The 24,318-nt window shown below is 42.4% G+C and overlaps 3 protein-coding genes across 6 annotated transcripts; all 3 read right to left on the bottom strand.

Moving 5' to 3' along the window:
* Positions 1 to 5,534: 5,534 nt before the first annotated feature.
* On the bottom strand, positions 5,535 to 7,208 carry LOC147307768 (tripartite motif-containing protein 16-like). Its single transcript, XM_086273002.1, has one exon. The coding sequence runs from the start codon at positions 7,206 to 7,208 to the stop codon at positions 5,535 to 5,537; it is 1,674 nt and encodes a 557-aa protein (XP_086129128.1).
* A 6,486-nt stretch (positions 7,209 to 13,694) lies between these two features.
* On the bottom strand, positions 13,695 to 15,908 carry LOC147307767 (uncharacterized). Its single transcript, XM_086273171.1, has 2 exons — positions 15,589 to 15,908; positions 13,695 to 15,102 (listed from the first exon to the last, which is right to left on the bottom strand). The coding sequence occupies exons 1-2, from the start codon at positions 15,833 to 15,835 to the stop codon at positions 14,558 to 14,560; spliced, it is 792 nt and encodes a 263-aa protein (XP_086129297.1). The 5' UTR covers positions 15,836 to 15,908; the 3' UTR covers positions 13,695 to 14,557.
* A 5,121-nt stretch (positions 15,909 to 21,029) lies between these two features.
* On the bottom strand, positions 21,030 to 22,739 carry LOC147307766 (tripartite motif-containing protein 16-like). Of its 4 annotated transcripts, none has more exons than XM_086273052.1 (2): positions 22,224 to 22,700; positions 21,030 to 22,115 (listed from the first exon to the last, which is right to left on the bottom strand). In XM_086273052.1, exons 1-2 carry the CDS (start codon positions 22,698 to 22,700, stop codon positions 21,030 to 21,032), a joined length of 1,563 nt encoding a protein of 520 aa, XP_086129178.1. The 4 variants fall into 4 exon arrangements, with proteins under 4 accessions (XP_086129178.1, XP_086129179.1, XP_086129177.1 ...); XM_086273053.1 differs by having other exon boundaries at positions 21,030 to 22,188; positions 22,360 to 22,700; XM_086273051.1 differs by having other exon boundaries at positions 21,030 to 22,527; positions 22,591 to 22,700.
* Between the last annotated feature and the right edge of the window lie 1,579 nt (positions 22,740 to 24,318).

Below are 24,318 nucleotides of genomic sequence, written 5' to 3'. Positions count from 1 at the left end.
ACAGTTACACCTCCACTGTCTTGGACTACATCTGTTTCTGTGTGGACAATGTAACAACTTGGAAACGATTCCGTGTGTTCCCTAATAATCCACCCTGGATGACACACGGAGTTCAACAACTTATTCGAACAAGGAACAACGCTTTCAAATCCGGGGACCAGGAGGCATACAGTGCTGCCAGGGCCAACCTGAGAAGAGGCATCAAGACTGCCAAGCAGCAGCACAGGAGGCGTATCGAGGCCAGGTTTGAGAACAACACAAACCCAAGGCAGGTCTGGGAGGGCATCAGGGCTATCACGGACTACAAAAGAAGAACACCATCACCCTCAGCCGACAGTTCTACTCTGGCTGAGGATCTAAATCTCTTTTATGCCCGTTTTGACAGGGAGAACACCGACCCTGTCCTGTCCCCTCTCCCCTCAACCGACCCTGCTCCGGTCCTGAGCACTCATGAGCTGAGGCGTGTGTTCCGGAGCATTAACACCAGGAAGGCGGCCGGGCCGGATGGAGTGCTGGGCCGGGTGCTAAAAGACTGTGCTGCGGACCTGGCGGACGTCTTCACCTCTATATATAACACCTCGTTAACTCCTCTCTGTGCAACTGGATTGTGGACTTCCTCACTAACCGTAGACAGAGTGTCAGAGTGGGTAAGAACACCTCTTCCACCCTTGTGGTCAACACCGGTGCCCCTCAGGGGTGTGTTCTGAGCCCTCTGCTATACACTCTCTTCACCCATGACTGTATTTCCTCCTGCGCGTCCAATCTCATTGTTAAGTTTGCAGATGACACTACAGTGCTCGGACTTATATCCAACAATGATGAGACAAACTATAGGACAGAGGTGCAACAACTAGAGTCATGGTGCCACGACAATAACTTGGTCTTAAACACCAAAAAGACCAAGGAGATCATTGTAGATTTCCGGAAGAGGGGCCATAACAACCATCTGCCTCTCTTCATTGGCAGTGAGGCGGTGGAGAGGGTGAGCAGTTTTAAATTCTTGGGGGTAACTGTGACCGAGGACCTGTCCTGGGGCAACCATATCACCTCAGTTGTACGGAAGGCCCAACAGCGCCTCTACTACCTGAGGAGACTGCGGAGCGCACACATTCCCAGATCTCTGATGTTGAACTTCTACAACTGTGCCATCAGCAGCGTTCTGACGTATGGATTTCTAGTGTGGTTCCCCAGCTGCACCAAGGCCGATCAGCAAGCACTCCAGCGGGTGGTGAAAGAAGCTGGCAGAATTATTGGAACAAGTCTGCCAGAGATCAGTAATATCTTCCCCACTCGCTGTCTGAGGAGGGTGCACAGTATCCTGCGGGACCAACATCACCCTGCGCGCCACCTTTTCCATCTGCTGCCCTCAGGGAGAAGGTACAGGTCTATACAGGCCAGAACATCCAGACTGGCCAACAGCCTGTATCCACAGGCTGTGAGGCTCCTGAACTCTCTGCCCCCCTCTCACGGACAATAACCATATCCAACTTCTTAATAGCAATGAACTGGTCTGCATTGGTGCATCATATCTTTATTCTCTTCCCCCTCCTGCCCCCCCCCCTCTTTCTTAAATAGATAACTATCATATCTGATATCATATCTCACAGTACAATAATATTGAATGGGTTGCATTGTTGTATTTTGTCATGTTTCTCAGGTCTTTGTCTGAATTTCTACGAACATTATTGCTAAGGATTGTCTTATTGCATTGGAGTCACACTGGGTTAAATATGTACACTTGGGTTTTAAGGGGTATTTATTATTTTCTTCTTTTTTTTGGGTTGTATGGAAGCCCCAAACGCAATTTCATTGTTCTTGACAATGACAATAAATAAATAAATACTAAATACTAAAGTCTGTCATGAGGGCATGTTGCTCACATTTGCAGGTGAAATTAAAAGTGTGTAAAAATGAAGTTATTTGTGCACTCTGATGCAAATGAGAACTTGAGTTCTGACATTTTTCAGCAACATTAAGAGTAAAAAAAACCTTTCAAACAAAAAAGAACTCACTTATTACTGACTGACTGATGATCTATTTTGGAGTTGATCTCGAAACTGATCTACATCTTGATATTTTTCAAAATAATCTTCACTATTGGGGGTGGCTGTAGCTCAGGCGGTAGAGCAGATCATCTACTGATCGGTTCGATTCCCGGCTTCACCTAGTCTGCATTTCAAATATCCTTGGGCAAGATACTAACTCCAAGTTGCCTCAAGTTGCTCTTTGATCTGTGGAATGTGTGTCTGAATGTTGGTAGAAAGCACTAAGAAAAATGTGCTTGTGCGAATGGGAGTGAGTGGGTGAATGCACAAGTTTTGTAAAGCGCTTTGAGTGCTCAAGATTGAGTAGAAAAGCGCTATATAAGAACCAGTCCATTTAAAACTCCCTGTCATGTTTTCACGAATACACATTAAATAGATCTGACTGATACAAACTGTAGGTTTAATATTAATGTTAACACTTCAGAAAAGCCATTACAGTTTTACCGCTGGTCTGTAAATCTTTCTCAGGTTTCCAGATGTTATGCAGCTGTCTGAGCCGCTCTTCCCCGCTCCAGACGACGATGCCTTCATCCTCGTGTTTCACTACAAGCTGTTCTCCCTCTTGACTGATGCAGAGTTCCTCCTGTTCCTCTTTGATCTGTGGGGGATCTGTGTCCTCCTGGTCCAGATTGAAGTTCCTCTCCTGCTTCCAGACCTGCTGGCCAGCCAGATCTTCCTCCTCCTTACACTTCATGTTGATGTGGGACTTGAGGAACAAAGTAAAAAGAAAAAGATTAGACAGGTAAAGGTGCAGCCTCAGTCAGCAGGGCTGTACACTGTGAGCATGTTGCTCACATATGTGAGAGAGGTTTGTACAAATGTTTCAGAAGCACCATGTGACTCCCTCTCTTTGTTGGAAAGTCTTATTAATTCACTTTATAACTATTACTTTGAAGATAAATTTCTACCATCACAAAAATATTATGACCTCTTTAAAAACAAACAACGGCAACTACATGACTTAAATTCCATGTTTAGATGAAGGTAATGGTCAATGCCTTTTGACAGGGGAAAAACCTCCACACAGAAGAATCTTACTTGGCTGAATCATAAATTATTCACCATGATTAAAACTGCAGATGAGCAATAATCTGCATTTTATTTTAGCCAAAGAGGAATGTTTCTGTTTGTCTGTGATCTGACTTTTTCTGCTGGCTCCAAATTTCATTTTATCCTGTGTAAGTTTGTTTCTCTTCCTGTTAACTAGCAAAGTCAAAATCACCTTGATTCATTTAACTTTAATTCAATTATAAATGTAATCATTTTATTGAACAATTAATTTCATTTCAATGAAAAACAATTACTTAAAAGAAAGAGATTAAGTTGGAGAGAGACATGTGGCCATCTTTTAGTGAGTTAGACCCTGATTAAGGGCTATTTTTAAAAGTAAAGCCCATCTCTCAAAGTCCCTGCCGGCCTGCCTCCACCTCGGGAAGTCTGTGGGTGCAGACGGAGGTGAGGAGCACCACAGGCGGCAGAGAACTGTCTGTAGCCCCGGAGTGAGGCGTCGTGAACCGAAGCAGACAGCGAACTGTGGCACAGTGCAGAAAACCGAAGCTTTCCCTCCCTGTTTGGTTTTGATGTGTCTCATGAAAGTCTATTGTTAAAAGTTGACCTTTAAAAAAAACGGACGCACTTGTTTGATTAGCTGCTCTCTGATTTTAGCCTGTTAGCTTACAGACTGAGCTCAGATCGTTCCTGTGTTAGTTCATTGAGAACATCACAGTTTTACATACCTGCTGCGTGACTTCATCTCGGGTCTCCGGCTGATATACAGCAGTCTGAGCCAGTGGCGGATCTCATCATCCTGGACGACTGTTTTTAATGTTTTTAACCACGGAGATTTCTTCTGCATCATCAGTCTCTCATTGTTAAACTCTCCCAGAAACTGAAGACAGTTGTGCCATTTCCGCGCTTCTTCTTCTTCTATTGAGTAGACGGCAGACTACACATGTCCAAGGGTAATACTGTCCTCCTCAGGCCATTGGCATCAAGTCAAAGCCTTAAAGTCTGGTACTTTGCGCATGGTCATTTTTTACGAACAGCAGAATCACAAGACAAAGCGTGCCAATGTTTATACTTTTCACTGTGACTGCCAAATAGATGAAAAAGTAGATGTTAAAAAACAACTTATAGTTTTGTCATTGGGCTGGTAGAAAGCTATGAGTTTCTGTCCCTTTGTCTGACCTTAGAGACTTATTTTAAAAGGAAACATTACAATCCTTTAAAGCAAGTATTTTCACCTCTGTTCCCCCCTCTGTACTTAGCTTTTTTGTTGTCATGTCAGTAATTGTCCAGTTGATGGCTCCCTTGGATCACAAGCCTGTCTCATGAGTCCAAGTGAATATATTCTTAATAAACAGCTTTGAAGAATTTGTGACCAACTTTGTTTAATTCGGAACATCATCATCATGAGTCAAACTCACTCTTGGATCTACAAAATATTTAACAAAAACAAACATCACTGAATCATAAGGTATTTGCTCCAACTCTTAGTCCAGAAACACATGAGTGAACTAGATCAGCTGCTCCTCCAGTTCAGCTGTGGATTTATATCATTATTTATATTTGTAAAGTGGATATGCAGTTTTTCAGTACTAATATAAGCATTTTATATCATTGCTTTATTGACAGATGTTTGGTGTTCAAGGTCAGGCATCAGTTTGAAAAAAACAAACAAACACACTGAGTTGAACTTGAACTTCCTACTGACAAAAACTAAAATTGGTGCAAAAATAACCAGAAACATATAAGAAGCATCCTGGAGGTGCTGCAGACAAGATAGGACCAATAACATGTCAACAGGAAATCCTTTTTACTAATTTGTTTATTTCTTTTTAGATTTTTACTCTCCATTTTAAGCCATGATGTTTGCTGATACTGTGTTCCTACTGTTTGTTCTCATTAATAGTTCTGTTTTTAACATTCTGTGCTGAAGCTGGAGGAAATGTTTCTACAGTGTCAGATGATACAGCTCCAAACTAAATAAGTGACTAACTAACGATGCTTTAATACACTTTACTATAAATTATGATATAGTGCACTTTCTTAAAATTTCTTATTGCTCTGTAATTAATTGTTTTCTTTATAAATGTACAAATGAGAATAAAATCTGTGTGATAAAGGAAGGTCTGTAGACTTCTCTGTTAAGATCAGTGAAGAGAAACAACAACATACAAATACCTAAGAAAAATATTCAGTAAACATTTAGAAGATAGAGAAGTTTATGTTGTCATGTGGAGAAATTTTTCAAATAAAAATATCCATAAGCATTGATAGTCTCCATGGCTGAACAGACACAGGAAAGAGCTCCACCTATAAAACGTAAAAACATCAAGACAACATGTTGAAGATGTCGAGGTACTGCCCATAATGTTTGACTGACATCTGATTTATGTGCAGCACATAAATACCACAATAATGATGGAGAGAAACTAAAAGGGAACTAAAATACAGATTTAAACTTACAACAATATGAAAGACTTCAGTCTATTTCACTTTAATCAACTCAGCAGTGTCTCCATAACAGTAAAGCCCCAGTCCAGCATAGAGCGGCTGAGTGAATGTGGTCTGGACTCTGTGGAGGAGAGTCATGGTTTCAGAGACGCTGTAGAAGGACAAAATACCTGCTCTGTGATCCAGGTACACTCCTACTCTGGAGGAACGAGGACCTGAGACACGAGTTTGGATGTTGTTGTACCGAAATGTAAAACTGTTGTTGTTACAATATAATGCCCAAGATTTGTCATTACGTCCAAATCCACATTCATAACCCTCTCCTTTTCTGCTGATATTCTTGTATGCGACTGCTACATAAACTCCTCTCCCTCTCCACTCCACCTCCCAGTAACAACGTCCAGTCAGACTCTCTCTACTCAGGACCTGATACCACCAAGTGAATCTGTCTGGATGATCAGAATAAGACTGTTGTTGATTCATAAATGTTACTTTTCTGTTCCCCTCTGATAATAACAGCTTTTTGTACGCTGTGTTTGGATCCAGTGTGATTTCACATGAATATTTTAAGAATCCAGCTCTGGTCTTTGGCTCTGGTTGTGACAGTGAAACATCCACTTCAGTGACTGTCAGTGAGATGTTTGTCCGTTCCTCTCTCAGAATGTCCTGTAGTTTATCTCTGACCTCTGACACAGCTGCTGTCACATCCTCAAAGTAGCTCAGAGGACGGATATTGATGCTGGATGAGTCTGTAGGCTCACTGAGTGCTGACAGTGAGGGGTAGTTGTGTAGAAACTGGATGTGATCCTCTGTGTGTGAGAGCTGCTTCAGCTCAGCATCTTTCCTCTTCAGCTCAGTGATCTCCTGCTCCAGCTTCTCCTGAAGCTCTTTGACTCGACTCACTTCAGTTTCCTGCTGGGATCTGATCTGCTGCTTCACATCAGAGCTTCTTTTCTGGATGAGATGGATCAGCTCAGTGAAGATCTTCTCACTGTGCTCCACTGTTTGATCAGCAGACTGATTGATGGCCTCCACCTCCTGTTGAAGCAGCTTCACATCTTTCTCTCTGTCCTGGATTCTCTGCTGGATGTTTTGTCCACTCACCTCCAGCTCTCTCTGCCTCTCAGTCCTTTCTGCTGCAGCTGAGACTGTGTCGTGGCCTTTATGTTCATCCACAGAGCAGAGATAACAGATACTCTGCTGATCAGTACGGCAGAACATCTTCATCACCTCATCATGACGAGAGCAGATGTTCTCCTGGAGCTTCTTGGAGGGCTCCACCAGCTTGTGTTTCTTGAATGTAGGTGAATCATAATGAGTCTGAAGGTGTTTCTCACAGTAAGATGCCAGACAGACTAAACAGGACTTGAAGGCTTTCATTTTTCTTCCAGTGCAGAAATCACAGGCCACATCTTCAGGTCCAGCATAGCAGTGATCAGCAGGAGCAGCTTGGAGTCCAGTCTTCTTCAGCTGCTCCACTAAATCTGCTAACATGGTGTTTTTCTCCAGGACAGGCCTCGCTGTGAAAGTCTGTCTGCACTGAGGGCAGCTGTAGATTTTCTTCTTTTCCTCTTCATCCCAGAAGCTTTCAATACACTTCATGCAGTAGCTGTGTCCACAGGGAATAGTCACCGGATTCTTCAGTAGATCCAAACAGATCGAACAAGAGAAGGTTTCTCGGTCCAGCTGAACACTTTTCTGCGCCATTTCACCCAACAGTGTCAGTGACTGTGTGAGTTTCACTTCCTCAGAACTGAAACTGCTCTGATCTAAACAACATAGGTTTCTGTAGCGAATGGGATCTGTCAGCTCTTATACGTCACCACATGTTGGTTGCACCCATCTTCAAACTGCAGATCAGAAGGGGAGGGAACAAGGGAACATGTGGACAGAGAGGAGGTGCTGAGTTAGAGAGCAGGAAGAGGGAGGGTTATCAGACACTAATTCAATCCTGGAACATGTGAGCCTGTGAGTTTTTCATTTAAAAATAGCACTGCTCAGCCTTTAAAGTTGTTAAATAAACTTAACATTTAAAAGACAATCTTTTTATGTAAATTAGTTTAAATTATCATTTTAGTCATTACAGGATATCAAATACTGCAGCTGAACTAAGAAATTGTTGTAGAAAAAAGCAATAAAAGGTCGTTCCCCCTCTGTCCCCTCCTGGTCACCTGTGCCTCAGTTTTATGAGATGAGATGGATCAGCTCAGTGAAGATCTTCTCACTGTGCTCACTGTTTTATCAGCAGACTGATTTTATTCCACAACCTAGACATCCACATTACTCACACTCTCATAACACATACATATAGGGCCTTGGGATCGGGCATGTTATACGGTGTCCAGAGGACAGTCTTTGTATTCAACCTCACCTCTGGCGCCGGTGCCCACCTCTCAGTTTTAAATGCATGTAGACATTGAGGGTTCTCAGGAGGGGCCGTGCTGTACAGTACATGTACAGTGTCCATTTGTGTCTGTATCCAGGTTGGATGAGCGCCGAGTATTTGTATATGTGTGCATGAGGGTGGGAATGCATGTTTAGGTCTGTGTGCGCCTATTCGTCTGTGTCTATATGTCAGCTCGGGTCTTACACTCCACCCCCTTGGAACATCTCAGGCCCTCCAAGGTATGGAGGCTTATTTCCCCTCACCACACTCCCTGCTGGTGGCTGATGCCCTCAGACATCGGTGCGTTCTTGGTGTCCAGGGCTGGACGCTCAGGTTTGTACCAGCTTACTCCCCGGTACGGCTGCTTGGTGGGGCCTGGTGCCTGTGGCTCGGTCGGGCCCCTTGCGGGGGCTCGATTCACTCTGGCACAGCTGACTGCCGGCAGAGCCCGCGTGTACGTCACTGCCGCCCCCTCTGGCTTCTGCTCTGTGGCTGTTGGGTGACCCCTCATCTGGGGTTCTCCTCAGCTCTTCCCAGGAAGGTGGCACGGTTGCCCCTCCGGTGGTCCTCTTTGGGCGCTCGCACTCTGGGGGCCTCTGGATGTCTGGGGCCTGGATCTCCTCCATGCCTGCTTCATGCCCTGGGGGACGGGGCTGTGGCTCCCCACACCTTCTAGCAGATCGTTACATGGAGAAGCCTTTTGAATAGACGAGCACTCATCCACACAGGTGTTCACACACACAAGCTACACCTTTCTTGGCTGCTACCTCAAACCACATTGTGCGATGTCAATCTTGCGTGCTGCACAATCACATTCAGTATTTAATATTTACTGTTATTTACACTTAGCTAGATTATTGCAATGGTGTTGTGTTATTATGTTGCTCTCTTTTTTGCTTGTTTTCTCTTATTTTCTTCTCTCAACAGGTGACCTGGGAGATATTTTTTAAGTGCCCTTTCTCACTGTCCCTCTTCTCCTTTTCTTCCTTCCTTCCTTCCTTCCTTCCTTCCTTCCTTCCTTCCTTCCTTCCTATCCCCCAGTCATGTCTGTCCTATCTGTAACAACTGAAAATAAATTAAAATAAATAAATAATAACAAAGGTTGATCAAATGGACCAATATGGCAAGGCCGTGATGGTCCATTTGGTAAATTAAGTTAGTTGGGCATCTTTTTTGGCCTTCAGACAATAATTCTGATGGCTAAAAAACGAAACGGGACAACAACAAGAAAAGAAAGAAAGAAAGAATAAAGTAATAAAAATGTATCTAAAACATCTTTTAAGATGAATCTTTTTATGACTGAGTAAAAAAAAATGCTAAAATTCGAGTGCAGTGTTGAGTAAAATGGTTTTATTAAAATTTAATTGACCCTTTGAAATTATTTGTTGGAAGTCTTAAATCCCACTGAACAGGGGAAGAGAAAGAGACAGAGACACAAAGATAGCAACACAGAGGTAAATAAACATGGAGACAAGACACTGAGAATAAGACAGAAGGGGAAATGCCCAAAGTCTCATATCTCTGACAAGTTAAGTCACTTTTATTCATAAAAAAACCCAGAACTTAAATATAATTATAAACCCCACATAAAAAATCTTTAAGAAGGGGGAACGGAGGGTGTGTTCCAAATACAGGGGGATCACACTCCTCAGCCTCCCTGGGAAAGTCTATGCCAGGGTGCTGGAAAGGAGAGTTCGTCCGTTAGTCGAACCTCGGATACAGGAGGAACAATGCGGTTTTCGTCCTGGTCGCGGAACACTGGACCAGCTCTCTATCCTCTCGAGGATACTTGAGGGTGCATGGGAGTTTGCCCAACCAGTCTACATGTGTTTTGTGGACTTGGAGAAGGCATTCGACCGTGTCCCTCGGGGTGTCCTGTGGGAGGTGTTGCGGGAGTATGGGATGTCTGGCCCATTGCTACGGGCCATTCGATCCCTATACAACCGTTGCAAGAGCTTGGTTCGCATTGCCGGCAATAAGTCGGACTCGTTCCCGGTGGGTGATGGGCTCCGCCAGGGCTGCCCTTTGTCTCCGGTTCTGTTCATAATTTTTATGGACAGGATTTCTAGGCGCAGCCAAGTGGCGGAGGGCTTTCGCTTCGGTGGCCTCAGAATCTCATCTCTGCTTTTCGCGGATGATGTGGTTCTGTTGGCTTCATCGGGTGATGGCCTCCAGCTCGCACTGGAACGGTTCACAGCCGAGTGTGAAGCAGCGGGAATGAGGATCAGCACCTCCAAATCTGAGGCCATGGTTCTCAGCCGGAAAAGGGTGGAGTGCCCACTCCGGGTCGGGGATGAGTTCCTGCCCCAAGTGGAGGAGTTCAAGTATCTCGGGGTCTTGTTCGCGAGTGATGGGAGAAGGGAGCCGGAGATCGACAGACGGATTGGGGCTGCAGCTGCTGTAATGCGGACGCTGCACCGGTCCGTCGTGGTGAAGAGGGAGCTGAGTGTAAAAGCGAAGCTCTCAATTTACCGGTCGATCTACGTCCCTACCCTCACCTATGGCCACGAGCTGTGGGTAGTGACCGAAAGAACGAGATCGCGGATACAAGCGGCGGAAATGAGCATCCTCCGAAGGGTGGCTGGCCTCTCCCTTAGAGATAGGGTGAGAAGTTCGGCCATCCGGGAGGGGCTCAGAGTAGAGCCGCTGCTGCTCCACATCGAAAGGAGCCAGCTGAGGTGGTTCGGGCATCTGACAAGGATGCCCCCTGGGCGCCTCCTGGGTGAGGTGTTCCAGGCATGTCCCACCGGGAGGAGGCCCCGGGGCAGACCCAGGACACGCTGGAGAGATTATATCTCTCGGCTGGCCTGGGAACGCCTTGGTATTCCCCCGGATAAGCTGGAGGAGGTGGCTGGGGAGAGGGAGGTCTGGGCCTCTTTGCTTAGGCTGCTGCCCCCGCGACCCGGCCCCGGATAAAGCGGATGAAGATGGATGGATGGACCCCACATAAACATAATCATAGAACAATTAAAAGTAAAACATACCAAAAACACATCAAATGGAGAGTGAAGCAAATATTATTAATAACAACAAATGCACATATTAATAATATAAACCAAAATCCTTCAATAAAAAGGCTACAAACAGAAACAACAATTTGAAACAGCAATAAGAAAACAGTGAAAGTGACTACAGATATAGACCTTCCTAGGGAGGCCTGAAGTGCAAACATACCCTCTACACTCCCTTCATAAAACAGGGGACCATGATTACCACCATAGTTGGCCGGTCTGAAGGCACTGACCTCAACTTCCATACAATGTTTGAGCAGGACAACCAGGACAGACCCACAACATACAGAGCCTTAAGTGACCGCAGGCAAATCTCATCCACCCCACCACCACAGTGATGGGCAAGTCTCCCTGCCCACTGTACAAAATGTGCTTCACAGACGTTGTTTCATGTTGTAAAGATTGTGCCTTAAAAAAATAGCCACAAGAAGTTTTAAAGAAATCTTTATTTCACTTTTAAGACACATAACCAACACCAACATACGAATCAACAGGATGAGCACATGCTGAAATTCAGTCTTCATGAAAATCAAGATTAAATCACAAAATGTTTGGTCTCATGTGTGTTTCTTTCCAGCTTTGACTCTGTGGAGTAAAACCTCTCCACTAAACAAAAAAATAAAACATCTCAGCAACTTTTTTGTCACCTCCACAGCTCAACACGATACAAATATCACATCAAATGAATGTAAATACGTGTTTCATCTTCATTACAGGTTTTAATGGAATATGCAACAAACAGAATTAGGGCTGTGACATATCATATGATCTGCAATAATACTGGTATAAATGTTTACAAAAAAGTGTGTTTAGAGGAACATCATGTGTTTGCATTCACCCCAATGAGTCAACCCCAGTCATGTCTCACAGCCAGAGCCATATGTCGGGCTCCAGTCACAGTTTGGTAGCTGAATGTTCGCAAAATATGCAAGAAAACTTTTCCCACTGAAAGTGAAAAAAGCAAACCTGTTACAACACTTTAAGCAAAAACACACTTGAGTACAACCGGGCTGTGAAGGCACGTGAGCAGGAGATACTAGCAGCAGTGATGTGCGACCCAAAGGTAAACAAATGATTCAACCATGCATCACTGGAGCACTCGCGAGTTACATTTCATATAACAGCAAGAGCAGTCAGTGGATGGAAATTACTGATGTGCTACACGGTGGAAAAGCAGGAGGTTAAAAAGCTCGACCCAAGATGAAACAAACCAGGTAGAATTTCTTTTCCTTATATGCAGAGGTGGAAAGAGTACTAAAATATTTTACTCAAGTAAAAGTACTATTACTTTGCTGAAATTTTACTCAAGTACAAGTAAAATTACCTGTCTAAAAATGTACTCAAGTAAAAGTAAAAAGTAGCTCATTTAAAATGTACTCAGAGTAAAAGTTACATAGTTACTTTTCTGTCAGCAGGAGGACAGCCGCTTCTGAGTAGTGCAAAAAAGGACAGTGGGATATAAATCTCAAAGTAGTTCTTTTTTAGTGAAAAGAAAAACTTTACAAATTAAAGTGCAGTGGCAGTTAAACTGCAAGTCTATACATGAAAATGGATAATGGTCACCAAACCAATCAACCAAACCAAACCGTCAGGTATCACAGTGTTTTCAATACAAAACCATATCATTCTTTCACATGAGAATGTGTTCTAAACTGTCAAATAAGAGAACAAGTACTGAACTGAACGGCAGCTGCTTTAAAAATGTTTTTGAATTTTTTAAACTTGGCCCTGCCCTACTGTACCTCTAGATTAAAGTTCCTTTGTATCCATCCTAGAGTGTTACTCTCTGAACTTCCTGTTAATTTTGAGGAGCAGTTGATTTTCAGAGTTAGTAGAGTTCATCCTTGCTCACTTTGCAGTGAACAGTAGTCCAGCACAGCTAAAGAGACGCTCGAAGGCAGCTGAGGCAGGCAGGCCAGTGTTAAGTTTGAGAGAAAGTTTTTTGATGTCCCTAATAAGACATCAATGCATTACATAGCTACCGCTGGTAAATTATACCAATATACCTCGTGGGGTTTTTTTTATTGGACAGTAACAGGCTAGTTAACGGGAGGTTGCAAGTGCTAATTAACAAGTAACAGAAGTCAGCTGTCTTTGACTAATCTAAGGTAAGTGAGCGCTCTGTTATTCTTTTGCCTGCAGTGTGAACATATGTGGGTTAAGTAAGAAAGTAGCCGCTTCTGTCTTTAATTTAACTATTTTTTAAATAAATTCTTATTATTAACAAACAGGAAAAACGTAGGTAAACACATTTTCTTTTGGCAATTTACCAACCCAGTAAAAAAAATGTAAGTTGCGTGAACAACGTGCCCGATTACAGCAAGTTGCTAGTACCAACCAACGTTATCTGTGTTCTTCACAGATGTCTTAACTTAATGTGATTAATTTGAACACAGCCTTTTTGCTACCATAACGGTACGAGTTGTATTTAACTTACCTCCACATGCTTGCGCAGGTTTGATGTGGAATTTTTAAAAGCTGCTAACTCGGTCTCTCTGGGCAAACACAGCTTACACTGCATAATAAAGCTGTTGCCTTTCTTGCACTTGAAGCCGAAATGGTCCCTTAAATACGGCCAGGGGTTCACATCCGTTTCTTCGAGTTCAGGGTCAGCAGAATTCGACGGGGCTTCTTTTTTCACTGGATCCATAACACCGATGTCAGACTCCATCTTTAACGTGACCTTAGCGCCAATTTGTTCTACTACCCATCATTCCCTGCAGTATTTCCGAAGTGCAATGGTTTTTTTAATTTACTCAGTAACGGGTGTGATTGAAAACGTAGCGAACTACAATACTTTTTAAAAAATATACTTAAGTAAAAGTAAAATTACAGACTTGAAAAATGACTTTAAAAAGTACAAATACACAAAAAAACTACTCAATTACAGTAACGCAAGTAAATGTAATTCGTTACTTTCCACCTCTGCTTATATGACAGAATTGTGCAGGCTCCGCATTACAAGGTTATTTTGGATATTAAGCTAGAGTGTAAGCACTTGTAATACACTTTTCTTAAAACTTCCAGGAAAAACACCCCTGAGGATACTTATGTGCTCATATTTCATGTATGCCGTGTCACTAACATTGCACTATAATGTTGTTCATAGAGTATTTAAAGGTAGAATGGGAGGCAGAGCCTTCAGCTTTTAAGATTAGACTTAAAACTTTCCTTGTTGCAGATGGCCCCGCCCCTCCCTGAGCCTGGTTCTGCTGGAGGTTTCTTCCTGTTAAAAAGGAGTTTTTCCTTCCCACTGTCGCCAAAACGCTTGCTAATAGGGGGTCATATGACTGTTTGGGTTTTCTCTGTTTTCATTGTATTATTGTTGGGTCTTTACCTTACAATATCAAGCACCTTGAGGTGGCCACATTTTCACACTTTGAATTAGCTAAGCTGTCATCAGTGACAGCAGCTCACTGGAAGAGAAAGATGGAAAATCCATCATTTACTTACACATATAAATGCTGCTGCCTGCCGAGCTGATAAAATGTACATTATTTTTTTTAAATGTAAGTTTCTTGAAATATTATTTTGAGGCTATATCTCCCACCCCTACATACAATAAACAATACAGAGTTTTTTAAGGAAGGAGGTCATCTGATCTGCTCTGATCTGGCTTCTCAGTGGACTGCTTCATCTGACAGTTCTCCCACTTTTAACTAGTGTGAATCCTCATGTGTCTTTGTAACTGTATCCTCTGAATGAAGCTTTTCACCTGTGTGGATTCTCATGTGAGTTTTCAAGTTTATCATCAGGCTGAATCTTTTTCCGCAGGTGCTGCAAGAATGTGGCTTCTCACCTGTGTGAACCCTCATATGTCTCGTTAGTTTGGATCTGTACTCAAAGGTTTTTCCACAAATCTCACATTTCACAAACTTTTTACTTGTGTCAGTTTTACGCTGACTCTCTGACACAGGAAAGTTGTCTTGCTGATCTCTGCTCTCTGGTTCAGGAGAGCTGGAAGAAAGGAGATGTTCACTGTCCAGCTCTGGCTCACTTTCCTCATAAGTAGGAGCCACCATGAAGATAATAATGCCTTCAGTCTCCTGCTTCACTACAAGCTGATCTACGTCCTGACTGGTGCAAGGTTCCTCCTCTTCCTCTTTTATCTGTGGAAGCTCCGGATCCTCCTGGTCGAGGCTGAAGTTTCTCTCCTGGTCCCCAAAAACCAGTTCCTCCTCACATTCATGCTGTTGTGGGAAAGCTGAGGTGACAAATGGACAAAATTACTTGTCTTAGATAAATATAGAAGTATAACAAGAATGACTACTCGGCAGTGGTGTCTACAGCTGTCCATTTCCAACTCTACAACAGAGTTTAATCAAAATATCATCCGAAATATCATCATATCATTTACCCAGACCTGGAAACTGTTAAAATAAGATTTCATGCACTCACTTCTAACACGTTAGTAAATTTCTATGCACCAATCACAGTTTGTCCACCAATTACTGTTGGAAAGATGTTTATGTAAATGATAAGACAAACATCAGACAGAAGGGGAAATTTAAAAGTAGGATTAAAATATGGGGATAAAAAGCAGCGAAGCTCTCAGAAAACCTCGACTAACAATCAGCTGAGTTTATTTAAACACTGGCCTTGAAGAACTCTGATGTGTTTCCAAAATATCTTTATTGAATGAATTAAAGTCATATTAATTTTTAGGTAAGACCATTACGGTTTTACATACCCCTGCTGTGTAAGTTCATTTCAGGTTTCCAGATGTTATCCAGCTGTCTGAGCTGCTCTTCTTCAGTCCAGATGAGGCCTTCATCCTCCTGTTTGAGTACAATCTTTTCTACGTCATCGCTGATGCAGAGTTCCTCCTCTTCCTCTTTGATCTGTGGAGGATCTGGGCCCTCCTGGTCCAGACTGGAGTTCCTCTCCTGGTTGGAGACCTGCTGGTCATACAGGCCCTCCTCTTCCTCACACTTCATGTTAGGGGGAGATCTTGAGGAACAAAGGGTCACTGAGGAAAAAGGTTAATAATGTGATGACAGGAAAACACATCTGAGCAAATATAGTCCACTCTGAGCATGTCCTCATATGGGAGTGAAATTTAAACTGTACAAACGTGAACAATGAAAGTGTAAGTTACTCTCGAGCTCTGATACTCTTATTAGGAAAGTTCAGAGTACAAATCATTCAGGTAGCTGCTGCCAGCTTCACGCTGCAAGTAAATGTTTGTCATTGTTGTAGATTAAACTGAAAATCTCACAGTGCCATAGCAGATAAGTACCAGTCAGGTTTCACAGCCAGTCATTGCACAGAATCAACCCAACTAAAGTCATCAGTGATCTGAAGATTATTAGGGACTCAGAGTTTCAGTCTTAGTTCTATTTGATCTCATTGCTGCCTTTGATACTGTTGATCATGACATTTTAAATCAAAGGTTTCATCATTTAGTTGGTTTAACTGGACAGTTCTCAATTGGCTCTCGACCTTTGACCCAGTTAAACCTCTCAGGTCATCAGGTTCAGATCTGTTAACTGTTCCCAAAATCAGATGTAAGTGTGCTAAGAGTGTGTTCAGTTACTGTGCTCCTGTTCTTTGGAGCATGCAGCCATAGTTTGCCTGCTGTGGCTGCATTCAAAACTAACAACTATGTTTCCATGCTTTGTGAATAACACTGACATCTGTGAGATTTGAGCTGATTTAGTTCGAGTTAAGACTGTTTATTAGAACATTACAAAGTTATTTTAAAAACTTCATCATTTTCTTGAACCCAAATATAATTCAGTTGAAAAATATACATTTTAACATGAGGTGAGGATGGTGGGGGAGGCACGATGGTCTTGTAGGGTTAGACCCTGATTAAGGGGTATTTTTGAAAGTAAAGCCCATCTCTCAAAGTCCCTGCCGGCCTGCCTCCACCTCGGGAAGTCTGTGGGTGCAGACGGACGTGAGGAGCACCACAGGCGGCAGAGAACTGTCTGTAGCCCCGGAGTGAGGGTCAGAGAGCCGAAGCAGACAGCGAACTGTGGCACAGTGCAGAAAACAGAAGCTTTCCCTCCCTGCCTCCTTTATCTTAATCTTCTAAATAAATCTTCTATAAAGGCACTTTCTCTCGGTCTCAAGGTTTGTTTAATGCTAAAAGTTTACCGTAAAAAAGAGACGCACTTGTGTGATTAGCCGCTCCCTGATTTCAGTATGTTAGCCTACAAGCTGAGCTCTGATCAGGTCCTACATGAGTTGTATTCTTGTGTTAGTCCACTGAGACCATCGCAGTTTTACCTGTTATGCGTAACTTTATCTCGGGTTTCCGGCTGATATCCAGCAGTCTCTGCTGAAGGTTGATCTCATACTGGACGATCAGACGTTCTGTTAACCTCAGAGCAGATTTCTTCTGCAGCAGTCAGCCGGTCTCTCCACTATTGCTTCTAAACGAACAATAAAAAAAATGTAATTATAGAAAAACACTTCTGAGAAGATAAAGTTTTAGTTAAAGTCTGTAATGAGGGCATGTTGCTCACATTTGCAGGTGAAATTAAAAGTGTGTAAAAATGAAGTTATTTGTGCACTCTGATGCAAATGAGAACTTGAGTTCTGACATTTTTCAGCAACATTAAGAGTAAAAAAAACCTTTCAAACAAAAAAGAACTCACTTATTACTGACTGACTGATGATCTATTTTGGAGTTGATCTCGAAACTGATCTACATCTTGATATTTTTCAAAATAATCTTCACTATTGGGGGTGGCTGTAGCTCAGGCGGTAGAGCAGATCATCTACTGATCGGTTCGATTCCCGGCTTCACCTAGTCTGCATTTCAAATATCCTTGGGCAAGATACTAACTCCAAGTTGCCTCAAGTTGCTCTTTGATCTGTGGAATGTGTGTCTGAATGTTGGTAGAAAGCACTAAGAAAAATGTGCTTGTGCGAATGGGAGTGAGTGGGTGAATGCACAAGTTTTGTAAAGCGCTTTGAGTGCTCAAGATTGAGTAGAAAAGCGCTATATAAGAACCAGTCCATTTAAAACTCCCTGTCATGTTTTCACGAATACACATTAAATAGATCTGACTGATACAAACTGTAGGTTTAATATTAATGTTAACACTTCAGAAAAGCCATTACAGTTTTACCGCTGGTCTGTAAATCTTTCTCAGGTTTCCAGATGTTATGCAGCTGTCTGAGCCGCTCTTCCCCGCTCCAGACGACGATGCCTTCATCCTCGTGTTTCACTACAAGCTGTTCTCCCTCTTGACTGATGCAGAGTTCCTCCTGTTCCTCTTTGATCTGTGGGGGATCTGTGTCCTCCTGGTCCAGATTGAAGTTCCTCTCCTGCTTCCAGACATGCTGGCCAGCCAGATCTTCCTCCTCCTTACACTTCATGTTGATGTGGGACTTGAGGAACAAAGTAAAAAGAAAAAGATTAGACAGGTAAAGGTGCAGCCTCAGTCAGCAGGGCTGTACACTGTGAGCATGTTGCTCACATATGTGAGAGAGGTTTGTACAAATGTTTCAGAAGCACCATGTGACTCCCTCTCTTTGTTGGAAAGTCTTATTAATTCACTTTATAACTATTACTTTGAAGATAAATTTCTACCATCACAAAAATATTATGACCTCTTTAAAAACAAACAACGGCAACTACATGACTTAAATTCCATGTTTAGATGAAGGTAATGGTCAATGCCTTTTGACAGGGGAAAAACCTCCACACAGAAGAATCTTACTTGGCTGAATCATAAATTATTCACCATGATTAAAACTGCAGATGAGCAATAATCTGCATTTTATTTTAGCCAAAGAGGAATGTTTCTGTTTGTCTGTGATCTGACTTTTTCTGCTGGGTCCAAATTTCATTTTATCCTGTGTAAGTTTGTTTCTCTTCCTGTTAACTAGCAAAGTCAAAATCACCTTGATTCATTTAACTTTAATTCAATTATAAATGTAATCATTTTATTGAACAATTAATTTCATTTCAATGAAAAACAATTACTTAAAAGAAAGAGATTAAGTTGGAGAGAGACATGTGGCCATCTTTTAGTGAGTTAGACCCTGATTAAGGGCTATTTTTAAAAGTAAAGCCCATCTCTCAAAGTCCCTGCCGGCCTGCCTCCACCTCGGGAAGTCTGTGGGTGCAGACGGAGGTGAGGAGCACCACAGGCGGCAGAGAACTGTCTGTAGCCCCGGAGTGAGGCGTCGTGAACCGAAGCAGACAGCGAACTGTGGCACAGTGCAGAAAACCGAAGCTTTCCCTCCCTGTTTGGTTTTGATGTGTCTCATGAAAGTCTATTGTTAAAAGTTGACCTTTAAAAAAAACGGACGCACTTGTTTGATTAGCTGCTCTCTGATTTTAGCCTGTTAGCTTACAGACTGAGCTCAGATCGTTCCTGTGTTAGTTCATTGAGAACATCACAGTTTTACATACCTGCTGCGTGACTTCATCTCGGGTCTCCGGCTGATATACAGCAGTCTGAGCCAGTGGCGGATCTCATCATCCTGGACGACTGTTTTTAATGTTTTTAACCACGGAGATTTCTTCTGCATCATCAGTCTCTCATTGTTAAACTCTCCCAGAAACTGAAGACAGTTGTGCCATTTCCGCGCTTCTTCTTCTTCTATTGAGTAGACGGCAGACTACACATGTCCAAGGGTAATACTGTCCTCCTCAGGCCATTGGCATCAAGTCAAAGCCTTAAAGTCTGGTACTTTGCGCATGGTCATTTTTTACGAACAGCAGAATCACAAGACAAAGCGTGCCAATGTTTATACTTTTCACTGTGACTGCCAAATAGATGAAAAAGTAGATGTTAAAAAACAACTTATAGTTTTGTCATTGGGCTGGTAGAAAGCTATGAGTTTCTGTCCCTTTGTCTGACCTTAGAGACTTATTTTAAAAGGAAACATTACAATCCTTTAAAGCAAGTATTTTCACCTCTGTTCCCCCCTCTGTACTTAGCTTTTTTGTTGTCATGTCAGTAATTGTCCAGTTGATGGCTCCCTTGGATCACAAGCCTGTCTCATGAGTCCAAGTGAATATATTCTTAATAAACAGCTTTGAAGAATTTGTGACCAACTTTGTTTAATTCGGAACATCATCATCATGAGTCAAACTCACTCTTGGATCTACAAAATATTTAACAAAAACAAACATCACTGAATCATAAGGTATTTGCTCCAACTCTTAGTCCAGAAACACATGAGTGAACTAGATCAGCTGCTCCTCCAGTTCAGCTGTGGATTTATATCATTATTTATATTTGTAAAGTGGATATGCAGTTTTTCAGTACTAATATAAGCATTTTATATCATTGCTTTATTGACAGATGTTTGGTGTTCAAGGTCAGGCATCAGTTTGAAAAAAACAAACAAACAAACACACTGAGTTGAACTTGAACTTCCTACTGACAAAAACTAAAATTGGTGCAAAAATAACCAGAAACATATAAGAAGCATCCTGGAGGTGCTGCAGACAAGATAGGACCAATAACATGTCAACAGGAAATCCTTTTTACTAATTTGTTTATTTCTTTTTAGATTTTTACTCTCCATTTTAAGCCATGATGTTTGCTGATACTGTGTTCCTACTGTTTGTTCTCATTAATAGTTCTGTTTTTAACATTCTGTGCTGAAGCTGGAGGAAATGTTTCTACAGTGTCAGATGATACAGCTCCAAACTAAATAAGTGACTAACTAACGATGCTTTAATACACTTTACTATAAATTATGATATAATGCACTTTCTTAAAATTTCTTATTGCTCTGTAATTAATTGTTTTCTTTATAAATGTACAAATGAGAATAAAATCTGTGTGATAAAGGAAGGTCTGTAGACTTCTCTGTTAAGATCAGTGAAGAGAAACAACAACATACAAATACCTAAGAAAAATATTCAGTAAACATTTAGAAGATAGAGAAGTTTATGTTGTCATGTGGAGAAATTTTTCAAATAAAAATATCCATAAGCATTGATAGTCTCCATGGCTGAACAGACACAGGAAAGAGCTCCACCTATAAAACGTAAAAACATCAAGACAACATGTTGAAGATGTCGAGGTACTGCCCATAATGTTTGACTGACATCTGATTTATGTGCAGCACATAAATACCACAATAATGATGGAGAGAAACTAAAAGGGAACTAAAATACAGATTTAAACTTACAACAATATGAAAGACTTCAGTCTATTTCACTTTAATCAACTCAGCAGTGTCTCCATAATTACAGTAAAGCCTCAGTCCAGCATAGAGCGGCTGAGTGAATGTGGTCTGGACTCTGTGGAGGAGAGTCATGGTTTCAGAGACGCTGTAGAAGGACAAAATACCTGCTCTGTGATCCAGGTACACTCCTACTCTGGAGGAACGAGGACCTGAGACAGGAGTTTGGATGTTGTTGTACCAAAATATAAAACTGTTGTTGTAACAATGTAATGCCCAAGATTTGTCATTATGTCCAAATAAACATTCACCTCCTTTTCTGCTGATATTCTTGTATGCGACTGCTACATAAACTCCTCCCCCTCTCCACTCCACCTCCCAGTAACAACGTCCAGTCAGACTCTCTCTACTCAGGACCTGAGACCATACAGTGAATCTGTCTGGATGATCAGAATAAGACTGTTGTTGTTTCATTAATGTTGCTTTTCTGTTCCCCTCTGATAATAACAGATATGTGTTTGCTGTGTTTGGATCCAGTGTGATTTCACATGAATATTTTAAGAATCCAGCTCTGGTCTTTGGCTCTAGTTGTGACAGTGAAACATCCACTTCAGTGACTGTCAGTGAGATGTTTGTCCGTTCCTCTCTCAGAATGTCCTGTAGTTTATCTCTGACCTCTGACACAGCTGCTGTCACATCCTCAAAGTAGCTCAGAGGACGGATATTGATGCTGGATGAGTCTGTAGACTCACTGAGTGCTGACAGTGAGGGGTAGTTGTGTAGAAACTGGATGTGATCCTCTGTGTGTGAGAGCTGCTTCAGCTCAGCATCTTTCCTCTTCAGCTCAGTGATCTCCTGCTCCAGCTTCTCCTGAAGCTCTTTGACTCGACTCACTTCAGTTTCCTGCTGGGATCTGATCTGCTGCTTCACATCAGAGCTTCTTTTCTGGATGAGATGGATCAGCTCAGTGAAGATCTTCTCACTGTGCTCCACTGTTTGATCAGCAGACTGATTGATGGCCTCCACCTCCTGTTGAAGCAGCTTCACATCTTTCTCTCTGTCCTGGATTCTCTGCTGGATGTTTTGTCGACTCACCTCCAGCTCTCTCTGCCTCTCAGTCCTTTCTGCTGCAGCTGAGACTGTGTCGTGGCCTTTATGTTCATCCACAGGGCAGAGATAACAGATACTCTGCTGATCAGTACGGCAGAACATCTTCATCACCTCATCATGACGAGAGCAGATGTTCTCCTGGAGCTTCTTGGAGGGCTCCACCAGCTTGTGTTTCTTGAATGTAGGTGAATCATAATGAGTCTGAAGGTGTTTCTCACAGTAAGATGCCAGACAGACTAAACAGGACTTGAAGGCTTTCATTTTTCTCCCAGTGCAGACATCACAGGCCACATCTTCAGGTCCAGCATAGCAGTGATCAGCAGGAGCAGCTTGGAGTCCAGTCTTCTTCAGCTGCTCCACTAAAACTGCTAACATGGTGTTTTTCTCCAGGACAGGCCTCGCTGTGAAAGTCTGTCTGCACTGAGGGCAGCTGTAGATTTTCTTCTTTTCCTCTTCATCCCAGAAGCTTTCAATACACTTCATGCAGTAGCTGTGTCCACAGGGAATAGTCACCGGATTCTTCAGTAGATCCAAACAGATCGAACAAGAGAAGGTTTCTCGGTCCAGCTGAACACTTTTCTGCGCCATTTCTCCTCTCAGTGTCAGTGACTGTGTGAGTTTCACTTCCTCAGAACTGAAACTGCTCTGATCTAAACAACATAGGTTTCTGTAGCGAATGGGATCTGTCAGCTCTTATACGTCACCACATGTTGGTTGCACCCATCTTCAAACTGCAGATCAGAAGGGGAGGGAACAAGGGAACATGTGGACAGAGAGGAGGTGCTGAGTTAGAGAGCAGGAAGAGGGAGGGTTATCAGACACTAATTCAATCCTGGAACATGTGAGCCTGTGAGTTTTTCATTTAAAAATAGCACTGCTCAGCCTTTAAAGTTGTTAAATAACCTTAACATTTAAAAGACAATCTTTTTATGTAAATTAGTTTAAATTATCATTTTAGTCATTACAGGATATCAAATACTGCAGCTGAACTAAGAAATTGTTGTAGAAAAAAGCAATAAAAGGTCGTTCCCCCTCTGTCCCCTCCTGGTCACCTGTGCCTCAATTTTATGAGATGAGATGGATCAGCTCAGTGAAGATCTTCTCACTGTGCTCACTGTTTTATCAGCAGACTGATTTTATTCCACAACCTAGACATCCACATTACTCACACTCTCATAACACATACATATAGGGCCTTGGGATCGGGCATGTTATACGGTGTCCAGAGGACAGTCTTTGTATTCAACCTCACCTCTGGCGCTGGTGCCTATGGAGCGCCAGGACTGCCATAATGAATTAATTAAATACACCATTAAATAATGAATTAAATGTGGCAATAATTAATTAAAATTGGAATTAATTAATTAAATAAATAGTTATGACACATGTAATTAATTAATTATTGACACGTTTAATTAATTATTTATGTATTTCACATTTTAATTAATTATTCCATCCATCCATCCATTCGCTTCCGCTTATCCTTTTCAGGGTCGCGGGGGGCGCTGGAGCCTATCCCAGCTGTCATAGGGCGAGAGGCGGGGTACACCCTGGACAGGTCGCCAGTCTGTCGCAGGGCCAACACACATTTAATTAATTAATTATTGACACATTTAATTAATTATTTAATGATATATTTAGTTATTTCATTTTGGCAGTCCTGGCGCCTGGCTCTCATCTTGAAATAATTTTATCTGTCAGCCTCACCCATCAAACTCAGGGGGCGGGGTTAACGCTGATCAAGTCAAAACCATTGCTTAGGCCTGGTGGCCATTGTTTCTAGCACACAACAACCGGCATGTGGAAGCTAACAGAACTGAGCTTTGAAAAACCCTGTTTGTGTGTCACCAAATACCGTTTTAATATTTTTTTAGCCGAGAATGTAGTGGTTTAATCTTCATGTGTCTGGTCGGTTTGTCAAGATACAGCCTCTTTGCAAAAGTGCTTCGATGATTTCGGAGACGTCTGCCCAGTCTCACGGCAAAGCGTGGGATAGACCAGGGGCCCGTTCTTCGTACCTCGCTAAGTAGGTTAGCCGGATTTGATTGTTGACGATTTCGCGTGATCCTGGATCAGTCGGTTCCCCGAAGCTCATCCGGGACTTGCTGTCATAGAAACAGAGCCGTAAGCGTAAACCTGCTCGGGAGCAGGTTTACTTTATGTAAACAGGATTAGATCGCGGCCACGCAGGTATGTCCGCTTCATT

The sequence above is a fragment of the Aulonocara sp. 'chitande type north' Nkhata Bay genome, linkage group LG18 (assembly GCF_057382095.1).
Source record: "Aulonocara sp. 'chitande type north' Nkhata Bay isolate Kocher_YH1m ecotype deep benthic linkage group LG18, A_spYH_male_GT1.1, whole genome shotgun sequence".
NCBI classification, from domain to species: domain Eukaryota; kingdom Metazoa; phylum Chordata; class Actinopteri; order Cichliformes; family Cichlidae; genus Aulonocara; species Aulonocara sp. 'chitande type north' Nkhata Bay.
Note: the sequence above shows the minus strand (reverse complement) of the source record. Positions and strands in the feature narration are given on the sequence as shown.